Below are 24048 nucleotides of genomic sequence, written 5' to 3' on the forward strand. Positions count from 1 at the left end.
GTGACCCTGAACCATCCCTTAGTTATGCTGCTATAGACTTAGACTGCTGGGGGGTTCCCATGATGCACTGAGTGTTTCTTTCTCTTTTTGCTCTGTATGCACCACTCTGCATTTAATCATTAGTGATTGATCTCTGCTCCCCTCCACAGCATGTCTTTTTCCTGGTTTTCTCCCTCAGCCCCAAGCAGTCCCAGCAGAAAACTGCCCCTCCCTGAGCCTCGTTCTGCTGGAGGTTTCTTCCTGTTAAAAGGGAGTTTTTCCTTCCCACTGTCGCCAAGTACTTTCTCACAGGGGGTCGTTTTGACCATTGGGGTTTTTACGTAATTATTGTATGGCCTTGCCTTACAATATAAAGCGCCTTGGGGCAACTGTTTGTTGTGATTTGGTGCTATATAAATAAAATTGATTGATAATCTTCATAAATTGCTCCATTGAGATAAAGGATTATCTCATCTTATTGCCACCTCTAGTTTGCCTGTCAGCAACACCTCCTCCAACCTACAAAATACAGTTGATCTCACTACCCTCTTGTCACCTTTCCTTTTCACTCCCGCAGGGTTAGGGATAGGGTTAGGGTCCTTCTACATATCGTGCACCACCCTGACATACTTCTCTGCCACTCCAGACATCCTCATACAATACCACAACTCCTATCTCACCACTCAGTCATAAGCTTTCCCTAAACCCACAAACTCACAGTGCTCCTCCTTCTGGCCTTCTCTATGCTTCTCCAATTGCACTGTCAGAGCAAACGCTGCATCTGTAGTGTTCGTTCTTTCTCAGTGTGAAAGTGTATTGCTGCTCAAAGATCTTCTCAGCGGAGGTGATGGTCTAGTGGTTAAGCGTTGGGTTTGAGACCAGAGGATCCTTGGTTCAAATCTCAGCCTGACTGGAAAATCACTAAGGGGCCTTGGGCAAAGTCCTTAATCCCCTAGTTGGTCCTGGTGTGTAGCGAATGCCTTGTATGGCAGCACCCTGACATCGGTGTGAATGTGAGGCATTATTGTAAAGCACTTTGAGTGTCTGAAGCAGATGGAAAAGTGGTATATAAATGCAGACCATTTACTATTTCTCACTTATCCATGAGTCACTCATCTGCTTGGGTTTCTTCAGTTAAGTAGCTGTCAGAACTTGTAAACCTGCCATGTCTTTACATTAATTTCACAATTGTATCATTTCTATTTTTAGGAGATGACAGATATTGTCAGAGCGATATATGACATGATGGGGAAGTACACTTACCCTGTTTTGAAAACCGACACACCCAAACAGCATGTGGATGCCTTTTTCCAGGTAATGGCGGCCAACTTTTTTATTTCAAACAAATATCTATCTATCTATCTATCTATCTATCTATCTATCTATCTATCTATCTATCTATCTATCTATCTATCTATCTATCTATCTATCTATCTATCTATCTATCTATCTATCTATCTATCTATCTATCTATCTATGAGGTCTGTTAGAAAAGTATAGGACCTTTTTATTTTTTGCAAAAACCTGATGGATTTGAATCACGTGTGCTTGCATGAGCAAACCTTTAACCTTCGTGTGCATGCGTGAATTTTTTCACGCCTGTCGATTGCATCTTTTGCTGGTAAGCAGCCTTTGTGTGAGGTGTGTGTGGTGCACTTGGCGGATTTTCATTGCAAGGAAAAAGACGGAACGACTGGAGCAGCACTGCATCAAATTTCGCCAGAAACTGGGCGACAGCCAGGTGGAAACCATTCGGATGATTCAGACGGCTTTCGGTGACTTTTCAGTCGTGTGACTATCCGAGAAATTGTGGAAGAGGTGGGCATGTCACAGCATGTCCTGTGAGACTTCAACACGAAGGTGCTTTTGCTCCGTCGTCAGCAGCTTCGTGCCGAAGCCTTCGGCACAAATTTCACCGCCACTCTTTTCATGGCCAAATCTTCTGTCACAATGGAATGTGTTGTAAAAGTGTAGTGACACGGACCCACAACAGGGGGCGCAAATGAACGGTCAATAGATGAGCCAAAATGTAACAATTTAATGTTGTGAAGGTGCACAACGAATACACAGACAATCTCAGAATATGATTACAGTCAATCCACAAAGGTGACGTGTGGGCAGGCTCGAGGATAGAAGACGTCTGTCCTGAGAAGAGCCGGAACCACACGATTTCCGCCCCCACCGAACCTGGTGAATACTGGAGCCGCCAAGTCCCGAATTCCCAGGTGATCACCGTCCCGACTGTCGGATCTGGTACTGCCGGCAAAGAACAAAGACAGTCAAGTGTGGGTGTGTGGGTGTGTGTACACCCAGTAACAACAACGGTGAGAATGCCACCTCCACCTCTCACTCAATATGCTGCAGAGTACCGCAGTGATTCCTCAGGGGAACAGAGTGCCGTCCTGCACTCACTCAGCTTCCACAGAAAGAGGGACTGGTACTCCTGCAAACACTCACAATATACAGATATATTGCAAAACAAACGGCTGAGGATATTACCTCCAGTGAAGTACGATATCTCGGCGATGAGGTGGAGATGACGTCTGGGTTTTATGGAGTGGGATGATGAAGAATGAGTGACAGCTGTCAGGACATAATGAGTAACAGCTGTCACTCCCGGCTGTGTCCGTGGCGGCAGCGCCCTCTCGTGCCTGAAGCCCGCACTTCAGGCAGGGCGCCCTCTGGTGGTGGGCCAGCAGTACCTCCTCTTCTGGCGGCCCACACAACAGGAATGTGCCGAAAAAGTGCTGATGTCCACCAATTTCTCGGATAGTCACACGACGGTTCCGCATCACCACAGCGTTCACTTTGGAAATGATCTGGTCATTTCAGCATGTTGATGGCCGACCGGAGCGTGGCTCGCTCTCCACCGTTGTGCAGACGTCTTTAAACCGGTTGTACCACTCCTTAATCTGTGTGATGCCCATAGCATCGTCACTGAAAGCTGTCTGAATCATCCGAATGGTTTCCACCTGGCTGTTGCCCAGTTTCTGGCAAAATTTGATGCAGTAGTGCTGCTCCAGTCGTTCCGTCATTTTCCTTGCAATGAAAATCCGCCAAGAGCACTACACACGACCTCACACAAAGGCAGCTTACCAGCAACTGACGCAATTGACAGGCATGAAAAAGTTCACGCATGCGCACAAAGGTTCAAGGTTGGCTGATGCAAGCACACATGATTCAAATCCATCATGTTTTTGCAAAAAATAAAAAGGTCTGATACTTTTCTAACAGACCTCGTATATATATATATATATATACAACCCCTGGCAATAATTATGGAATCACCGGCCTCGGAGGATGTTCATTCAGTTGTTTAATTTCGTAGAAAAAAAGCAGATCACAAACATGACACAAAACTAAAGTAATTTCAACTGGCAACTTTCTGGCTTTAAGAAACACTATAAGTAATCAGGAAAAAAAATTGTGGCAGTCAGTAACGGTTACTTTTTTAGACCAAGCAGAGGGAAAAAAAATATGGACTCATTAAATTCTGAGGAATAAATTATGGAATCACCCTGTAAATTTTCATCCCCAAAACTAACACCTGCATCAAATCAGATCTGCTTGTTAGTCTGCATCTAAAAAGGAGTGATCACACCTTGGAGAGCTGTTGCACCAAATGGACTGACATGAATCATGGCTCCAACACGAGCGATGTCAATTGAAACAAAGGAGAAGATTATCAAACTCTTAAAAGAGGGTAAATCATCACGCAATGTTGCAAAAGATGTTGGTTGTTCGCAGTCAGCTGTGTCTAAACTCTGGACCAAATACAAACAACATGGGAAGGTTGTTAAAGGCAAACATACTGGTAGACCAAGGAAGACATCAAAGCGTCAAGACAGAAAACTTAAAGCAATATATCTCAAAAATCGAAAATGCACATCAAAACAAATGAGGAACGAATGGGAGGAAACTGGAGTCAACGTCTGTGACCGAACTGTAAGAAACCGCCTAAAGGAAATGGGATTTACATACAGAAAAGCTAAACGAAAGCCATCATTAACACCTAAACAGAAAAAAACAAGGTTACAATGGGCTAAGGAAAAGCAATCATGGACTGTGGATGACTGGATGAAAGTCATATTCAGTGATGAATCTCGAATCTGCATTGGGCAAGGTGATGATGCTGGAACTTTTGTTTGGTGCCGTTCCAGTGAGATTTATAAAGATGCCTGCCTGAAGAGAACATGTAAATTTCCACAGTCATTGATGATATGGGGCTGCATGACAGGTAAAGGCACTGGGGAGATGGCTGTCATTACATCATCAATAAATGCACAAGTTTACGTTGATATTTTGGACACTTTTCTTATCCCATCAATTGAAAGGATGTTTGGGGATGATGAAATCATTTTTCAAGATGATAATGCATCTTGCCATAGAGCAAAAACTGTGAAAACATTCCTTACAAAAAGACACATAGGGTCAATGTCATGGCCTGCAAATAGTCCGGATTTTAATCCAATTGAAAATCTTTGGTGGAAGTTGAAGAAAATGGTCCATGACAAGGCTCCAACCTGGAAAGCTGATCTGGCAACAGCAATCAGAGAAAGTTGGAGCCAGATTGATGAAGAGTACTGTTTGTCACTCATTAAGTCCATGCCTCAGAGACTGCAAGCTGTTATAAAAGCCAGAGGTGGTGCAACAAAATACTAGTGATGTGTTGGAGCGTTCTTTTGTTTTTCATGATTCCATAATTTTTTCCTCAGAATTGAGTGAGTCCATATTTTTTTCACTCTGCTTGGTCTAAAAAAGTAACAGTTACTGACTGCCACAATTTTTTTTTCCTGATTTCTTATAGTGTTTCTTAAAGCCAGAAAGTTTCCATTTGAAATTACTTTAGTTTTGTGTCATGTCTGTGATCTGCTTTTTTTCTACCAAATTAAACAACTGAATGAACATCCTCCAAGGCCGGTGATTCCATAATTTTTGGCAGGGGTATATATATATATATTAACCAGCCTCTAAACCAGTGGTCAGTGGGGCAGGTTCCAGCCCCCTGTCACCCTTAACTGGAATAAGGGAGCCTGGAAATTGAATGAATATAGTAGTTTGTATAATGAGAAGCCAACACTGATTCAAAACCAAGGACTGTCAGTCTGTCCCTACTCAAATGGTGTGTTATATTTTTTGAAGGACTCGGTACTTTGAAAGGGATTATGGTAACCAGTTAACAAAGCACAAACAATCTGATAAACTTACCCAAGTAAAGATGGAACACTGTCTGGCACTAAGAAATAAAGAAATTCCACAGCATTAAGCAATAAGCAGAAAATCTATAAAGATAATGAATCAGTAAATATCCTGTTGAGACCCAGCAATGCATTTTTGTCCTCTGAAAGGGACACGTTTCACAGCTTTATTTTAAAAGAACGATCCTGCTGTCCACTGCAAAGGACATTCCTTTAAAAAAAAGAATATTTCCGACAAAAGAAAAAGAATGTTCTTTTCGCCCAAGTCAATTATTTAATGAAAAAAAAAAAAAAGGAACAGTTATTTTTCTGCGTCACCAGAGGATAAGTCACAGACTGTAGGAATGAGATAGTATTTGTATCTCGTAGTTAAAATCTAACTCCCATAAATATATAACTTGACAGCTTGTGTCTCTCTACAGAAAATGGACAAAAACAGAGATGGGGTGGTCACGCTTGATGAATTCATTCTTTCTTGTCAAGAGGTAATTGGTTTTCTTTACTTATTTCTTTTAACTTGTGTAATCCTGTAAATGACTTTTCACACAAAATCAACCATTGCACTGACAATATTAGTTAACTTGCTTAAAAATGTTACATATTTGAAAGACTGAAGTTTCTGCAGCATCTCTCAGCAGATCTGACTAAAACTTGTAAGAATGGTCCTCTGATGACTCTTCCAGCATGTATGCATGTATGTATGTATCGATCTATAGCTGCCTCACTGGAGGTAATCAATTATTGGCTTAAAAGTACATTATATGAATGTCTATATTATGGTTAGCACTGCTGCCTCACAGCAAGAAGGTTGTGGGATTGTTTCCCACCTGGGGCCTTTCTTTGTGTTCTTTCTCCAACATCCCAAAGACATGCAGATTAGATAAAATGGTAACTTTAAACTGACCATGGGTGTGATTGCACTTAACTGTCTATATGTGGCCCTGGCATCCTGTCCAGTCTGTACCCTGCCCATAGAGCAGTATATGGCTCTATAACCCTACCTCACACCCTATGATTGCTGGCATAGGCTCCAGCCCCCCTACCATGACCCTTAATTGGAGTAAACATATATGGCTTAAAAGTATATTTCTATATGACTGCCTGCCTCGCAATGCAGGGGTGGTGGCCAAGTGGTTAGTGGGCTTGGTTTCAGTGCAGAAGGTTCCAGGTTCAAATCCCACCCCTGCCACATTTCTCCATGTAATGTGGAGTTGCGTCAGGAAGGGCACCTGGCGTAAAACCTGTGCCAATTCAACATGCAGATCCACCTTGGATTTGCTGTGGCGACCCCGAGTGCAAACCAGGGAGCAGCCGAAGGGACTTACTTTACTGCCTGCCTCGCAATGGCAGCTTCCTTGTGGTCATTTTATTGACTTTTACTGCCCTCTAGTGGCCATTAAGTGATATAATTGCTTGTGGATGACTTTCTCGTTCTCCTCTCAGCTTCTCACTTGTTTTTCTCACTTTGCACAGGATGAAAACATCATGCGCTCTCTACAGCTCTTTGAAAACGTCATCTAGACACCAACAAAAGGAAAACAGGTGGACCAACAGATGAGACCAGTGAGCATGACAAATGAACAAAACTAAAGTGAAGAATAGATTGGACCTGCATTAATAAAGGAACAGTACATCTCATGAAGGAAAGACAACAGGAGACTTGAGGTGTGACTTTGCCACAAAACAGAAAGTGTTGTGTCTTGGTGTATCGGTTCCAAGACAAACCATTGTTGTTATGGCGTTTGTCTGTCAGATGTATCCCGACTCTTGATTTGACCTTTCTGTTTGACCTTTCTGTGACCATTTACCTCTATCTCCCCCAGCGGTCTCCATCAGCCATCTATGTTGCTGTTGCTACAGTAACTGTCACGTTGGACAGTGTGTAATTCATGTGTAAATACTGATTGTCTCAAAAAAAAAAAAACCTCTGGAATATTTAATTAATCTTGTTTTAAAACAGGACTGGAAATCCTGCAGTGTGATCACACACGTCTGAAATCAACAGACATTATGCTTTATTATAGCCGAGCAATTCTGTCGTCATCATGCATGTGAGTCTGAGCATATTGTAAGTTGGGTTGCACCAGTACTGTTCTAATTTTGCTTACGGGGTATGGGAAGACTTTTGTGCAGCAGAAAGGGGCAACGCAGAGAGGTATCATGAGATTTTACACATGGGTAAAATCTCATGTTCTTCTTCTAATAGCTATAGTGCCTGATAATTTGGCACTATAGCTATTATAGTGCAGCAGATAACTGAAACAATCATGCAAATGGTGATAAAAGCATCAAATTCAGCAGAAATACTTCTTAGACACTCCTCTTTTGAAAAAAACAATTGGCCACTTGACTTTCCATTGGTGGTCAGGTAGGGGTCAATTGAAGAATTACACAGAGGTCAAAATTAAAAGATGCTCCAATCATATTGAAAAATATTCCAAATTATTTGCCTGATTATAGAGATTCCAAAAAGGTATAGTTTGGACTATCTGTGACTGAATTCTATGGAGTTATGGGATAAAAACAGCAAGAATGGTGACAAAGCTCAGTTTAATTTTGTATGGGGGTCAAAAGTTAAAGTTACTCCAATTTTGGTCAAAAGTGATGCAAATTATTGGTTGAGCTAATAGGATTAATAAATGGAATAGTTTTGACAGTGTTGAATGCTTGGTCTCCAAAGTAAAGGTCAAACAAGGTCTACGTCTATTGGATATGTGACATATGTTACCCCGTAACATGATAAGTAAGGATGATACATGGTCCAAACTATTCCTTTTTAAAACCGTGTTAACTCAACTAGTAATTTGCATCACTTTTTACCAAAATGGGAGCAACTTTAACTTTTGACCCCCGTACAAACCGACACTGACCTTTGTCACCATTCTTGCTGTTTTTATCCCATAACTCCATAGAATTCAGTCACAGATGGTCTAAACTATACCTTTTTAGAATCTTTATGATTAGGCAAATAATGTGGCATAGGTTTCAATATGATTGGAGCATCGTTTAATTTTGACTCCTGCGTAATTCTTCAATTGACCCCTACCTGAACGCCAACTGAAAATTCAAGTGGCCAATTGTTTTTTGTTTTTTTCAAAAGAGGATTGTCTGAGGACTATTTCTGCCAAATTTGATGCTTTTATCACCATTTGCAGGATTCCGCTCTAAATATTCTCTTATCTGCTGCACTATTAGAAGAACAAAATGAATCAGCGTATCCCAAATCAGACATGTGTATTGTTAAGGTTGATTATAATATGTTGCACTTCAGTTCACTTTGAGTTTAGAAACCAGGCCTTGGAACAGTGTCCTTCAGGGTCTGCCTCATCTGTCTTCAGAGAGTAATTACCAAATTCAGCTTTTGTCCTCTTCAGGTTTGCTGAGCTGAATGTGACCTGAGCCATCTTGCAGCATTCTTTTAAAGCTTTCGTAAATCCCACTTTAACTCTTTGCTTTCCTGTGGTGTCCGTCTGTGTTTCAGTGTTGTAACAAATGTACATAGTTTACCGTTGTGTTTGTGGCTTCTACTCGCTGAAATCATTGGTGTCTGTCTGGGTGTTTTGGATTCTGTCTGTCTTTCTGTCAGTTTGGAGAGAATTCTGTAGTAACTCAGGTTCAGCTTGTCACTCAAAGTCCATTTAAAGATTTCCCGATATAATAGTTTGGGAACGGAACCCTCCATGATGTGTTGCACCCCAAGAACTAAACAAAACAAACTTTCTGAGGTCCATTAGACCTCAGGTGCTCAAACTGGGGTCCATCCCCCTTTCTGGCGTGTGTGTGTGTGTGTGTGTGTGCATATGTGGTGGTGGTGGTGGTGTGTGTGTGGGGGGGGTATTGTCTGCTCTAAGGTCACTAAATTAGGAGTGTATGTCTTTAAAAAAATCATATAATAACACGCTTACTCGGCAATCAAAACTCATTAAAAAGGTTTAAAAAAAATCTAAGTGACAAATATTATAATAAGGTGTGTGTGTGTGGGGGGGGGGGGGGGGGGGGGGGGGGGTTACAAAAAGGTTAGGAACCTTAGATGACCGTAAAAGACAATCAAGATCTTCCTCAAAATAATAACTGACCTCAGGCTCATTCAAAACAGTTTCGAAAATGGAAGATAAAATATGTTTTTCTGTCATAATAATACATAATTTTGTTTGTTGCTGCAGTGCATTAGAGGGGCATTTAAAATGGGGGGGGGGGGGTTGTTTGGTGGCCATTTTGGAAGCCATTTTGAATTTAAAACTCATGAATGAAATTATTTAGGCACAATTTTATTTACTGTCACCTAAAGCCTTCTCCTTGTGCTGTGTTTTTGCTTATAAGTCCTTTATATATTTTTTTCCTTTTTTAAAAACTTATTTTGGCGGACATTTTGGACAGCATCTTCGCTATCATGCTTTTTATTTTTGGGAACATCCTTTTTGTGTTTTGGGGTCATCTCAATGGAACCTAAAGACTCTGGTTTGGTTTCGGTGGTTGGTTCTGTCTCCCCGATAATAATCGAGGACACTGTGTGCATGTGTGTTTGTGTTATGTGTCGGACGCAGCTCGGAGAACCGACCAGCGTTTGAAGGACCCAGTATGAAATAAGCAGAGCACGGTACAAAGGCTAACTGAATTTAATACATAACAGTGATACAAAATACACAAAAGAAAGTGCGGTCTGGCGTGGTGCGCTCCCAGCAGCGCTAACGGTCCGGAGCCAGAAGCTGTTCGGACCCAATGGACCCCGCCGACACCCCCCAGGTGGCCGCAACAAACCGAGTCTGTGAAAGAAGAGAACCATTATGTGAGTCCACACTCTACACACAGAGAGAACACTTAAAGGTGTACAAACAGCAAACACTTCCTGGCTTGATTACTAATCAGCTTCCCAACCTGCAGGCATGGAACATCCAGTTCACAAAACTCCACTGCAGTGGAAGCCGATACATGACTAACATACAGCTCAATATAATAAAGGTGTGAGGGACACCACATTTACTGACTGTATAAATGTTAGTCACAAAATCTAACGTACCTCAGGAAGTGTGCTGACGAGCGTGAGACCTCACCCCCTCCTCTTTCACAGACCGTGCATCAAACCCTGGACGTTCTCTGCATCCACTGATGATGAGATGGCTCCCGAGACAACGATCTCACCCGTCTGGTCACAAGGTCGAGTCTCTGGCAAATACACACTGTATACTCCAGTCTTAAATGCCACCATGTTCCAATCCATATAGATGCACCTCAGCTGTGAGTCCTGATGAGCCGCAGGTGATCAGGGTGAGGTCCTGATAACCTCAGCAACACAGCCACTCAGTCCCAAATGCAAGCCACCTGGAAGGAAAAACAAAAGACAGAAACAAAAAGGCAGCCAGGCCCCCCAGCCATACAACAGTTTGACTGAATATTCCCAATATTATTTATGATCTACATCTTCATGTTCACTGGGCATTGCAGCTGTATTTGAGGGGCAACTCTTCAGTCTTGTGTTAACATGTTGACTCAGAACCGACCAACCTTTCACTGTGAAGGAGAGCTGGAGGAAGGAGGGATGGAAGGGGACACAGCTGAGAGAAAGTGAGAGTAAAAGACCTTTTCACTGATTCTGAGGGAATGGAAGCCATGTTTCAAAGAGCCATCATTGCAAAGATTGAGCACAACAAAAACTCTGATTTGTAAGTGGTTTACTGTCACGCCCTCTCACTGTGCTACAGATGATAAAATTATTCACCGGGACGCGCTCATCTCATACTTCCACAAAGACAGAGAGACAAACGGATCAAGAGACAGAGGACAGCACAAAACTGTCAGAATAAAAGAATGTGTGTATTGAAATATTGTATAAAATCATTCTATTTATCAATAAACTTTTCAAGAAACAACTTTAATTCATGTCTTTTTTTTTCTCACCCCACTCTACTTTGCATCTCTGGCATAATTTTTGTTGGAAACTTAAAAGTGGTGCATCATAAACTCAACAGATGCTTAAGCACATATTTTATGATATTTACAGAGCTGTACAATGAACATACAAAAAGAGCTGTAATAAAACTTGATGTAAGAAAACTGACTTCAAACACCAGGAACATGCATCTCTGCCTTTATTACCAAAGACAACCGCTTTTAGATTTACTTCACTGCTCTCCAAGCCTGACTTTTTTTTAATTGTTAACATGACTTTTTTATTAAAAAATGTAACTTTTTTTTTTTTTTTTTTTTTTTTTTTTTGGAGGTGCTGTACCACACCAGTGAATGTACATATGATTGTGCTGGTGCATGGAGAGAAGAAAACAATTTATAAATGAAATGTTTATATTCATTTTCTTTTACATTATTTTCAAAATATTTTTCTTTGCGTCACCTTTTTTTTTTTTTTTTTTGACAAAACAGCAGGAGATTCATTAAAAAAAGAACATATTTTGGTGCAAATTCAGAACTATTTTGTGGTGTTTCCCCCTTAAAAGAAGAAGGAAAAATAATGGTGCAGATTTAACTGCATCCATCAAAAAAAAAAAAAAAAAAAAGGACAAGCAGATTAGATGACAGTTACAAGGTGACTTTTTTTTTTAAATTGAAACCTCAGTTTTTGCTCCTGAGGAGTGCTGTAGTCCTCAAGTCCACATTTGCAAGCTTTAGTCCAAACGAGGTTGTGCTTCACAACCATCCAGTGGAAAACCAGCTGTGACCCATCACTCAGTTTGTCTTCTCCGACATGTTCCTCCATTGGATCAAAGTGAGTCCCAACACTGTCCTTTGCAGGGGCCAAATTGAATTATTTATCCTCCCAGGGATAATGTGACGCTCATTGATTACAGTCTGACACCACTGTTTAGTGGATGATCTCTATTCCCTCTCTTCGGCCCAGGGCTGGAGGTTCTGCAGGGCGTACAGGGAGGAGTTATGGGCGCACAATGGATCCGACACCGCTGATTCGCCCAGAGACTTTTGGAGGGCGGACTGCTGGAGCTGCAGGATGAGGCGATTGGCCTGCTGGCGCTCCGCCTCCCTCTCTTCGGCCGTCTGTCTCCTGACAAGAGAAGCGATTAAACTTGAATAAAGAAAGAAAATGTAAGATTATGTAAGACAACAAAACCAAATGAGATCAGGGGAATTAGGAAGTGAGAAAATTCCTAAAGGTTGAGTGGGAATGAGAAGAAGTTTTTAGATTAAAAATAGAAGCATAAGGAATGCTGTAAAAGTGGAAAGATTAATACTAAAAATATGGCTACAACTTATACATTTGAGAGTTTTAAAAAATCATTTTAATTGCATAAATAACCAAAAGAAAAAAAATAAAAGAAATGTATTAAAATGGAATTGTTATTTATTTTATTATTTTGTGGACTGGCTGATCATTACGCATAAGGTCAGGCGCAAAACAAGGAAACTTTCAAATTTAAAGAAACCTAAAACTGCGGGGAATGGAGCACGGATGAAGTGCAGCTAACAAAAACTTTTTCGAAACTGAAATTTCATAACAACCTCCACTTGGTCCTGCGGTTCTGGAACCAGGTTTTGACCTGTGCGTCTGTCATCTTCAGGCTCTTGGCCAAAGCTGCGCGTTCGGCGCTGGCCAGGTATTTCTGCCGGTGGAAGCGCTTCTCCAGCTCGCAGATCTGCACTCTGGAGAAGGAGGTGCGAGGCTTTTTCCGTTTGGGAGGTGTCCGGTTCTGGTACGGGTGGCCTATCCGCCGCGTAACGGCGAACGGCACAAGAGCGGCTGCAACGAACACAGAGAGAAAAGCTGGTTAATGGACCATACAGAAATAAACAGTTCTGTTTGAGAGTGGAAATAAAAGGCCATAAATTACAGGATTTTTAATCAGCTATTTTTTATTTATATTGTAGTTTTTCAGTTCAAATGGTCAAGAGAGTTGAGTTTGAGCCGATATTTAAAACAGTCAACGTATATAAAAAAATATTCTTATATAATTTAATTATTTTCACTTAATATTTTTTTTTTTGTATTTCACGTTTCCAAATTATGAATATGCTGCAATGCTTTATAAATAAACATTTAGCAACAATTTGTATTTTATTGTACATAACACAACATATGCATTGTTTATTATTAGTTTGCTGTACAGTCTGCGATTTTTTAATTATTCAGCGTTCTATTTTTTTTTTTTTTCAAGTTGGCGCCATACTGTTTCTGGTTGGCTTTTTGAAAGTATATTTCTTTACAACAAATGTACAAACAGACAAATCAGTGTTAAAACAATTAAGTGATGTATTTTGAATGTACATTACTTATTGCGGAAATAATAATAATAATAATAATAATAATAATAATAATAATAATAATAATGTAAAGTAACAAGAGGTTGTTTCCACTTCAGTTTCCCAGAAAGCCTTATTAGTAAAATAGGTTTTTTAAGAATCTGGCACACGTGTTTCTTATTATTCCCGCTCCTGATCCAGTATGTTTTAACATGGATTAATGCGGGGTTCCATAGCTGACCTGATATTCTGTCCTTGGCGAACCTGTTTCCTATCCAGGGGAAGCACAGCCCTCCGAACCCAGGGACGGCGCTCTGCACTGGCGCTGTGGGTCCTGGTGCCGTGACGGGTCTGTGCGCCGGGACCCGAATCACCCCTCGGCTGCTCAGACTCCGACTCTCCCCATATGAGCCCGAAGCTTCCACCGGAGGCATTATCCCGGAGAGGGAGATGGACAGGGCGGTGTAAGAAGGCGCGCCGGCTCCGGCCGGGCTTCCTAAATTGTAGTAACCGTCCCCGCTGCTTAAATCCGACCCGCTCTTCCTCCCAGCCGTGCGCCCATTTTCTGCCTCCGTACCTGTTCCCAGGATCTGATCGATACCGAAGCTGATGGGTTCGTGTTGAACGGGTTTGGGAGGAGGGCTCGGCGCGCTGGGTGCTTGCTCCATCCCTGGCGCTCTGTCGCAAAGACAACGAAATATAATGAACAAATAAATAAATAAATAAATAATAAGAGCTTCTCTGGAATATTCACAAAGGGTCAAACTGTTCCAAAAGTCAGCGGCGATAACGTCTCCATCGTTGTCCGGTCTAGCGCGTCCTCGGTGTCTCACAAAGGCCCCATTTAGAGGACTGGGTCCTGGTGAAAGTTTGATGGGCGTTTGGAGAGATGTGACGCTCCGTCCTCCTCTCAGCGCGTCAAAACGCACCGTCTGGCAGCTCCGTCCTCCTCCATCTCTCTCCACCTTTCATTGGCTGGCACCACAATGACTGATTGAATGTTAAAACGGGGTAGGCCCACGTTTTGGCACAACGCACCGCATATCTCCATCAGAAAACTGATATGTGACAAGATATGACGCCCTCTAAATCAGCATTAGATACCGTCATTTGTAATTATTATAATTATTATAATTAAGAGCCTAAACTTTATGCAAATAGTTTGATTGGATCTAACACACACCAGGGAGCATTGCGCGTGTGGTAATAAATATGAGACATCAAAACTTAAAAAAAAAAAAAAAAAAGCAAATACAAGCTTATATACTTTGATGATCAATGACGTCAGACATATAAACTTTTACAGTGCATATGAATTCACAGTTTTTCAGCAAAATAGACGCAAAGAGTTTATCAATTATTCTCCTACATCACTTCTTTGGGTATGTGCCTTTAAATTACAACTACAGTTAAACGAAAATGACCAGGAAACGATCATTTTAATAAGCAAAACAAAAATATTGGAAAAAAATGGCAGTTTCATTGCAAGAGCAACGGCTTTAATTTAAAATCCTGTTCTCAAATTATTATTTAAAGGAGCAGATATATGTTAGTCTGAATATATATTCGAATTGAACATTTATACTCTTTAATCAAATGCAAAAGAATGGAAATATTGTCTATTTCTTGTGAGATTCAAGACACCGACTGTTCATATATATATATATATATATATATATATATATATATATATATATATATATATATATATATAGTAAAATTGCAATTGAATGATGCATTTATGAAATATGCATTGTATATGTAACTTACTATGAATTTAACAAAAAGCACAGGATAATAACTTTTATATGTTACAACACTATTCCGCACCAAGGACGTTTTTCCTGCACAGATCATGAATCAACCAACCCAGAACAGCTCCCGTCGAGTTTGGCAAACCGTTCCTTATTTCTCCCAGCGTCACATTAAACGACCTGACAAGTTCGGACCGTCCGGTTCCCTGTTCCCAGGATCCTAAAGTGATCCGATAATCCCATTTCCACTAACTGGTCTCCACAGACAAATGTGCATCGGATTTTGACGCGGCAGGTGGCTTTTTTTTGACAATCACATTAGTTTACAATAACAAGCTAATAACCAGAATATTTATTGATTGGCAACAGGGGCTTGTGTACTTTTTGTCATCTGAAGTGAGATATTTTACGCACACGTGTTGGGATAAATATATCAATTATATGAAAATTATTTTAACACGTGTTGTGCAGTCTTACCGGCCAAATATATACATACACACATTAATAATAATAATAATAATAATAATAATAACAATAATAATAACCAACAGTTTGAAAAAAAACTTGAATCTGCATCTTGAATTGATTTTAAACTCTTTTTTTAAAATGTCACAAATTTGCCAGATATCTAATTTGCGATCTTGGTGAATGCAAAGATATTTTACTGGGTAATATATATTTTTAAAAGCATCCGCAGTTCGCCCTTCACAATATCTTACGAAGCAATATGAGGTGGGACAAGGCCCGAGGTGTTTGTTTGGCAATATGGACAGGCTGAATGTTGGCCGCTTCACACCGACATATGTGAACTCACCGGTGGCTTTTGATGGGGGAGAATTGGTCTGTTATAGCTGTCATCTTTGCAGACATTTTTTTTTCTAAATGTTTATCCAGAACACAATAATTATCGCGGAAATGATGTGGCACACATTGTTCATCGACAAAATAAGATGTAGTTGCAATAACGCGTGGCCACTTTTCCACCTTTCCACAGTGATCACACTTATTTCTTGTATTTCTTGTGGGCTGAGAGTGAGGACAGTCTCTAAATGTGAGAGCACACGGGGTCCCACTGGTTGCAGATGTTGGGTGTTATAATCCTCGTGTAATCCAATGATTATGAGCGATTATGACACATTAGGTCTGGAGACGCTGCTGTGACATTAGAAAAAAAAAAAAAAAGCACATCCCCTGCCAGCATTTATAAATATATAAAAGATAATAATTAATGTTAGTATTTCCAATAACGCAAAATAAAGTAAAATAAATAAATAAATAAATAAATAAAACAAACAATGCAATAAAATAAGTGTTGCGTCATGGAGAGGGTTTTGTCGTCATCTTGCAAAACAAAAAACAAAAAAAAACGCGCAACTCACACAAACAATTAAAACGCACATCAATTCACCCAACTCCCCCAAGCTGACACATTGATTCCAAAAGTCCAAAAAGAAACGGCAACAAAAGAGTGAAAGAGTGCGATTTGTTTGAGAAATTACCACTTGATCTGCATAATCGGGGGGTCTGGGCTGCAGCTCGGTACCCGCGGGCTGCGTTTTTATTGCGCGTCTCTGCGCCGTTATCAATTTCAGCAGCGCGCCTGACTTTTTAAAAGGGGGACGCGGCCGGCTGCTTGTGAATAATGAATGACACGCTTTTATATTGTCGCTAAAGTGCCCGTGATGTTACAATATGAAAAGGCAGCGGTAAGTAATAGTGCATTTAAAGGGGATGTAGTGTATTATTATGATGTAAAAGAGAAGAAAGAGAGGGAGATGAGCAGCACCAGGAGAAAGAGAGAGATTGTTTTATTACAATAAGAGGAGATGAGTTTGCCTCGCAGCGAAATGGGGACCAGTTAATGAAACTTTACCGCAGCTAACGATTTCCCCTCCCTTCCTTAAAAAAAACCTGCCCTTATGAAATATTTAAACTATTTAATATAGGTAGTATTAAGCTGAAAGACGCTGGCATCGGCCATCTGACAACATTTACAAGGCTGTGGATTTTTTAAAGTTGGGTAAACAAAGCTTTACAGCCTCTTTCGCCAGCCACAACACAAGTCACGTAGTAAATCACACTCGCATTGAGTGCAATATAGTGAAAATGTGTTTTAGGCCCACTGCTGGGAGACTTGATTTAGTCTAATTTACACTTTTCTCCATACCACCCCATGCATCTTTCACACTGACACTTAGGCTCATCCTATCAATGTAAACCTAACGGGAGGGATGTGGTGAGGGGGTGTAGTGTTTCATATCGACATGCTCAGTGGGACTGTTGGATGAGAAGAGAGGAATGGGATTTCCCATCAGGGACACGGTCAGGGTCCAAATCCTCTCAGGGCCACTGTGTGCAGGGGCGTAACCAGGACAACTCAGTCTCAGGGCAGTTCGTGTTGGAATTACGAAAAGTACATTAATCAATGGGATTGTGGTGGCAAGAAAATGGGGTGCTTTTTGTGATAGGGGCATGAATTAATTTCATGATGGGGGCACAAAATGTGGGGTGATGGGGGCTCTGGGGAGTTATGGTGAGGGTTAGGGGAGGGTAGACACTTTTCGTGACGGGGCACCAAAAAAAAAAAAACATTAGACCTCCCCTAACCTTAACCATAACCCCCCCAGATCTCCCATCACCCTACATTTTGTGCCCCCATCACTAAATGAATTCTTGCCCCCATCATGAAAAGAGCCCCATTTTCGTGCCCTGTCACAGACCCATAGGTTAATGTACTTTTCATAATGCCGCCACAAACTGCTGTGAGAAAGGGTTGCACCTACGCTATGGCAACCCAGTCTCACGCTATGTCATGATTCAGCAGCACGAAATATACTATATAGATGTAATATAATATCTATAGATGTATAGATGTGCTGCTGAATCACCTGGGTGCATGCACAAAGGAATGCTGCTTTCGTGCTGCTGAATCACCAATATATTGGTTCGTCATATGGTCACAAAAGTGGAAAATTTTCGTCATGGGAGCACAAATTTATTTTAATTTATTCCATGATGGGTGCATGTAATTAAAAGTGCAGCAGCGGGTGGTTATGGTTAGGGCTAGGGGAAGAAGTAGGTTAGGAGAAGGGGAGAATTCTAAATAGCAAAATAATAATAATAATAAAAAAAACGTCACAGAAATCAGGCAGTTTTCGTGACGTGTGAGAGCATGCAAACCTCCATTGCCACAGTATCACTTTGGGTCCTAAAGGCAGCCACCCAGGCAGACAACTAGTTCATCCCAGCTTTTAAAAGTTACCATGTATATCTGCTGTAGACAGGTGCAACATGGGGATTCCCTTGGCCTTCTCGCGCTGTTGGCATCCTCAACACTGAGGCACCTGGGTGCTGGATCATGCACAAAGGAATGCTCCACATATTTGAAAAATGTTGCTTCATTTTGTATTGCAAATATTTTCTTTAAATACAAAGTAATTTTCTGTAGCAGGGTGTTTACTTGCATTTTTTAAAATCCTTTGAAACAAGTGTTCCCCTTAAAGGGTAACACTGGTGATTTTAATCTGGTCTTAATTTTTTAGATGTATAGGAGTTCATGAAATAAATTATTTCAGTTAATGCTGTATTAATTAAGGACACAAACACTGTCATGTGGGCTAGTTACATAATGTAATTGTATCCACACGTCTCACTGTTTTTTTTTTCATGATACGTCATGAAATGTTTCTTTTTCATGACAAGGTCAAGTTTAATTCAATATTTCTAACCCTATCCCTAACCATAACGCTGCCCCCCCACACACATCACATCACCCCAAATTTCGTAATACTGTCACATAGTAATTTTGTGATACTATCATGTAAATCTAACACATTTTGTGACAGCATCACAAACTAATAGATTAAATCATTTTTTTGTGATGCCATCTTGAACTAGTGTGAGATCTGGTTGAATTGTGCAGGATAAGATAATAACACTCACAGTAAATGTTATTATTATAGTATCTAAGAAACAAACACTTTTAGACGTGAGCATATTACGCCCATCCTGTACTTACTACACTGGCTTCCAGTTCGTTATAGAATGGATTTTAAAATTTTAATGTTTGTTTTTAAAGCTATTTATGGCCTTGCACGTCCCTACTTGTCTGAAATTCTAACTTTGCGCACCTACAGTAGGACATTAAGGGCCTCTGGCCAGCTTTACATAGATGTTCCAAGGTCAAGATATAAACGCTGGGGTGATCATGCTTTCGCGGTAGCTGGCCCCAGACTGTGGAACGAGCTACCTCTTGAGTTACGTACTATTCCTGACCTCGCACTTTTTAAATCTAAGTTAAAGACTTATTTATTTAAACTGGCTTTTAACACTTAGTGGGGAGGTGACATGTTCTGTTTTTATGTGCTGTTTTAAAATTTTATTCTATATGTGTTTTATTTTTGTGAATGTGTGTTTTTAATGTTAAGCACTTTTGGACACCGGTCAGTGCTGTAAAGCGCTTTATAAATAAATGTTGATTGATTTATTGATTGATCAAGTATAGCACAAAGAGGATCCCTACAGAGGTTTACTGCTCTAAATGCAAGGAAACTTTATAAAATATATGCACACAGTTAAGTGACCCTTGCTGTTATTCGGTGGCACTGGCTCTCCACAAGTCAATTGTAGATGAGGGGCTCAGGCTATAAAACCAAGCCCATGTGAGTTTACTCTGAGTGTTTTCATCTTGCCCCCTGCAATTCTATTATGTACTCGATTAAACCTTTGAAGGTGATTCAAAATCAATACTGTACCAATTAAAATTGCTTTTGTACCAAGTGAAAAGATTAAGGTGGTGGTAGTGTGTGTTTGTGTGTAGGTAGGTGGGGGAGGCTGGGGGTTAACTTGTTTTGCATCACTGGCAACAATTGTTGCCAAAGTGAATCACTGTCATTTTCTACTCAGAATAAAACAATCTCAAAGGTACTAATGCAACTTTTTCCACTTATTAAAAAACACATCTGGGCATAAACTGGTTAAACATGAAATCTTTTACCCAAGGCCATCAAATATGGTCATGCGGTATTGCAAAGGCTTTGCATCTATCCATCTGTCCATCCATCCATCTTTCTGTTCTCAGCACAAGCCCTGTTACTGCCAGAGTCTTCAAATTCACAGGGAACATTCTTGGGACACAGATCTTGGACAAGTTTAAAGATGGCTAACCTTGACCTATTTTAAAGGGTATTTTAAGAGGTTAAAAAGTCACATTCTGTTTCATAATTTTATGCTATGAGTCATGCAAATCAGTTTTTTTTTTTGTTTTTTTTTGACAGGGGTGACAGCCAATCAGAGTAGAGTGGCACCGTGATGTCAGTGGCTGGTCCCTCTCTGGCACTCCAAAACTGGTTCGTTTATATGTAAATATAACATGTTTCTCATATATTATGTAAAAGCTAGTGAGAAATAAACACGTCTCAAACTGAAAATTCTATTTTTGGAACCCGATAACACCTCTGGAGAGATTTACAAGACATTTCGCAGATATTAGCTTGGTGACATCACTGACTGGTCTAGCTAGTTGCTAAAACCCTGGTCACACGGAATAATAATAAAGCCATGAACTGTGGCAGACACAGCTAACCAAAAAGTTAGCTTCATTAACCATTAATCCAATAACTGAAAAGCTATCTGACACTAAACTGATAAACTTCTAAAAAATGTATCTTTATTACAGATAACTGATAACTTTTAGCATTGATTTGGATGCCACATCAAATTACACTGTCAGCTTCTGATAAACCTCAACCAGGAACACAAACACATAAGAACACATGAAAAATGAATGAATAAAAAATAAAACCCCAACTAAAAAGCTGCTGCTGCTTTTTTTCACACGCTTTGAACCCTGCAGCTTAAACAACCGAAATACGTCCATTAATGCATTGATTGATTAAAAGACACGTAGTAAATATAAATTCTTACCTGTTAGTTTGTGAGTGCAAGTCATTGAGTCAGTGCACCTCATCACAGTGCAGCTCATCTGATCGATTGTAACGAGATGTTAAATCTATCATATACATACTTGTACAGCTGCTCATAAGAAGGAATGAACATGCAACTGTTTTACCAAGCCATTACAATAAAAACATTATAAATAATTACCTTTTAGATGATTCCAAATGCTTTCTTCACCTCATGAAGCACAGGGAAGAGAGAGAAAAAGCTCCAGCTGAAACCATCCTCTGTGATTCCAGAAGTGATTAGAGCTGTTTTCAACAGCCAAACTCAGAGAAAATGATTACTCCACTACGAAATAATTATTTTATATATGCAGCATCCAACGCACAAAGCGTGGCATCCAGCAGAACAAAGCGCGGTGGGATTGTCATGACAAATTGCACAAGAATGCGAAGCCAAAATAGGCTGTTCAAAATAGCCTGTCCTGTCTTCGTAGCTTCTAGGTACTCGGATAGTGGGCTTCTAGCAGCCTCATACTCATCACTAACTTGCCGCTAACATCCTCGTTTGTCCTCGTACTACCTTCGTACATAAACACTGTTTTTGCAAAATTTGAACCTCTTGAAATTAGCGCCATGCTCAGAGATGAGCCTCATTAGCAGAATATTCTGCCTCTAAGAGCCTCTAGGAGCCACTAAAACATGCTACGTGGCTCATTATTCATCGTTCATTATTTGGTGGGACCAGGGCTTAACTTCACTTCATTTGTGTGTAAATATTATACGTTTCTCATATATAATCTAAAAGCTAGTGAGAAATAAACACTTCTAAAACTAAAAACACTGTTTGTGGAACCTAATAACACCTCTGGAGTGATTTACAAGACATTTCACAGACGTTAGCTTGGCAACATCACTGGTTGTTCTAGCTAGCTGCTAAGGCTCTGGTCACGCTAATGTCCGCTAACTCAAAGCTAACCCACTCTTGTCAAAAGCTCATGTATGCGCACACACGCCCTCTTGCAGATGCCGTTAAAACGTGAATAAAATATTGTTTATGACTGATTGGTTGACTGAGTTTATTCTGCAACATCAATATAAATGTAGCAAGGTGAAGTCCGGATTGAAAAGATGTTCCGTGAGCTTGGCTAATGGGGAATTCCCCTTTGGCTGACTTGGTAGAGTTCTGGTCTTTAGTGCGAGCAGTCCGGGGTTCGATCCCACTGCCGTACTGGCAACAAGGGTTCTACGGTCACATAAAAATACAGAGGAGAATGTATCAGTGATACACAGATAACACAATAAAGCACAAATGCTTATTTTCATTGTGGTCCTTGTGAAATTATCACTCGTGACAGGGGCTTCATTGAACATAGAAATTGTACATAAGACAATAGGATCTGAATAGGATCACTGACCCTTTACACACACACACTAATTACAAGCAAACAGATCACAGGTGAGGATGGTTACCTTTTGTAGCCATTCAACCCCGTTTGTGTCCACTTGCGTGTATGCTATCAGGCCAAAATCACCAGGGTATGTAAACTTTAGATCTGGGTCATTTGGGTAGTTTCTATTGTCATTATGATTTAAAAAGAGTAAAGACAGTTGTATGATAATAAATGGCTTCACACAACCACTAACCATGAGTGAAAACAATTTTTTTTTTGTGTTATCATTCATACCCTTTGAAAAATGGCAAAAAAAAAAAAAATCAAAAATTCTGCCAGAGTATGTAAACTTATGAATGCAAGTATGTATATATATATATATATATATATATATATATATATATATATATATATATATATATATATATATATATATATATATATATATATATATATACGAGGTCTGTCCATAAAGTATAGGTCCTTTTTATTTTATTCAAAAACTATATGGATTTCATTCATATGTTTTTACATCAGACATGCTTGAACCCTCGTGCGCATGAGTTTTTCCACGCCTGTCGGTGACGTCATTCGCCTGTGAGCACTCCTTGTGGGAGGAGTCGTCCAGCCCCTCATCGGAATTCCTTTGTCTGAGAAGTTGCTGAGAGACTGGCGCTTTGTTTGATCAAAATTTTTTCTAAACCTGTGAGACACATCGAAGTGGACATGGTTCGAAAAATTAAGCTGGTTTTCAGTGAAAATTTTAACGGCTGATGAGAGATTTTGAGGTGATACTGTCGCTTTAAGGACTTCCCACGGAGCGAGACGTCGCGCAGCGGTCCCAGGCGCCGTCGTCAGCCTGTTTTAAGCTGAAAACCTCCACATTTCAGGCTCTATTGATCCAGGATGTCGTGAGAGAACAGAGAAGTTTCAGAAGAAGTCGGTTTCAGCATTTTATTCGGATATTCCACTGTTAAAGGAGATTTTTTTAATGAAAGACGTGCGGACGGGTCCACGCGTCGGGAAGCAGCCGGCGCGGTGCGGCGGCACAGGAAAAACACCTCCGTGTTGATAACCAATTGTAAAATCCAGGCGGCTTTTGATGGCTTTCAGTGGAGTGAGTATATGAGAAATTGTTTAACAGCTGGACATGTTCCAACTTGTCCTTAAGGCTTCCAACGGAGGTGTTTTTCCTGTGGCAGGAGCATTGCGGCGGCTGCGAGCCGACGCTGCAATCCGCCCGCACGTCTTTCATTAAAAAAATCTCCTTTAACAGTGGAATATCCGGATAAAATGCTGAAACCGACTTCTTCTGAAACTTCTCTGTTCTCTCACGACGTCCTGGATCAATAGAGCCTGAAATGTGGAGGTTTTCAGCTTGAAACAGGCTGACGACGGCGCCTGGGAGCGCTGCATGACGTCTCGCTCCGTGGGAAGTCCTTAAAGCGACAGTATCACCTCAAAATCTCTCATCAGTTGTTAAAATTTTCACCGAAAACCAGCTTAATTTTTCGAACCGTGTCCACTTCGATGTGTCTCACAGGTTTAGAAAAATTTTGATCAAACAAAGCGCCAGTCTCTCAGCAACTTCTCAGACAAAGGAATTCCGACGAGGGGC

The 24048-nt window shown here is 40.5% G+C and overlaps 2 protein-coding genes and 1 long non-coding RNA gene across 5 annotated transcripts in view; 2 read left to right on the forward strand and 1 right to left on the reverse strand.

Annotated features, from left to right (window-relative positions):
• LOC117520004 (Kv channel-interacting protein 1-like) overlaps positions 1–6892 on the forward strand; it is a 183406-nt gene extending 176514 nt beyond the window's left edge. For both annotated transcript variants that reach the window (XM_034181299.1, XM_034181298.1), the window contains exons 6-8: positions 1189–1293; positions 5600–5662; positions 6651–6892. In XM_034181299.1, coding sequence (XP_034037190.1) covers positions 1189–1293; positions 5600–5662; positions 6651–6698 — 216 coding nt within the window. In that variant the 3' untranslated portion in view covers positions 6699–6892. The remainder of the gene's footprint in view (positions 1–1188; positions 1294–5599; positions 5663–6650) is intronic.
• A 2056-nt stretch (positions 6893–8948) lies between these two features.
• Positions 8949–11045, forward strand: LOC117520474. The gene is made up of 2 exons (XR_004563660.1): positions 8949–8982; positions 10558–11045. It is a non-coding gene; the product is annotated as an uncharacterized LOC117520474 (long non-coding RNA).
• Positions 11046–11731: 686 nt separating this feature from the next.
• LOC117520473 (T-cell leukemia homeobox protein 3-like) lies at positions 11732–14274 on the reverse strand. 2 transcript variants are annotated; one of them, XM_034181816.1, is made up of 4 exons: positions 14137–14274; positions 13624–14060; positions 12645–12882; positions 11732–12189 (listed from the first exon to the last, which is right to left on the reverse strand). In XM_034181816.1, exons 2-4 carry the CDS (start codon positions 14048–14050, stop codon positions 12006–12008), a joined length of 849 nt encoding a protein of 282 aa, XP_034037707.1. In that variant the 5' UTR covers positions 14051–14060; positions 14137–14274; the 3' UTR covers positions 11732–12005. The 2 variants fall into 2 exon arrangements, with proteins under 2 accessions (XP_034037707.1, XP_034037706.1); XM_034181815.1 differs by having other exon boundaries at positions 13624–14274.
• Between the last annotated feature and the right edge of the window lie 9774 nt (positions 14275–24048).

The sequence above is a fragment of the Thalassophryne amazonica genome, chromosome 11 (genome assembly GCF_902500255.1).
Source record: "Thalassophryne amazonica chromosome 11, fThaAma1.1, whole genome shotgun sequence".
NCBI lineage: Eukaryota > Metazoa > Chordata > Actinopteri > Batrachoidiformes > Batrachoididae > Thalassophryne > Thalassophryne amazonica.

Excerpts from the sequence above, each read along its gene's own strand:
- LOC117520473 (XM_034181816.1), bottom strand. The coding sequence starts at position 14,050 with ATGGAGCAAGCACCCAGCGCGCCGAGCCCTCCTCCCAAACCCGTTCAA. Across the intron at positions 12,883-13,623 it reads CGCCAAGGACAGAATATCAG|CCGCTCTTGTGCCGTTCGCC; the intron begins GTCAGCTATGGA and ends TGTTCGTTGCAG. Across the intron at positions 12,190-12,644 it reads AACCGCAGGACCAAGTGGAG|GAGACAGACGGCCGAAGAGA; the intron begins GTTGTTATGAAA and ends TTCTCTTGTCAG.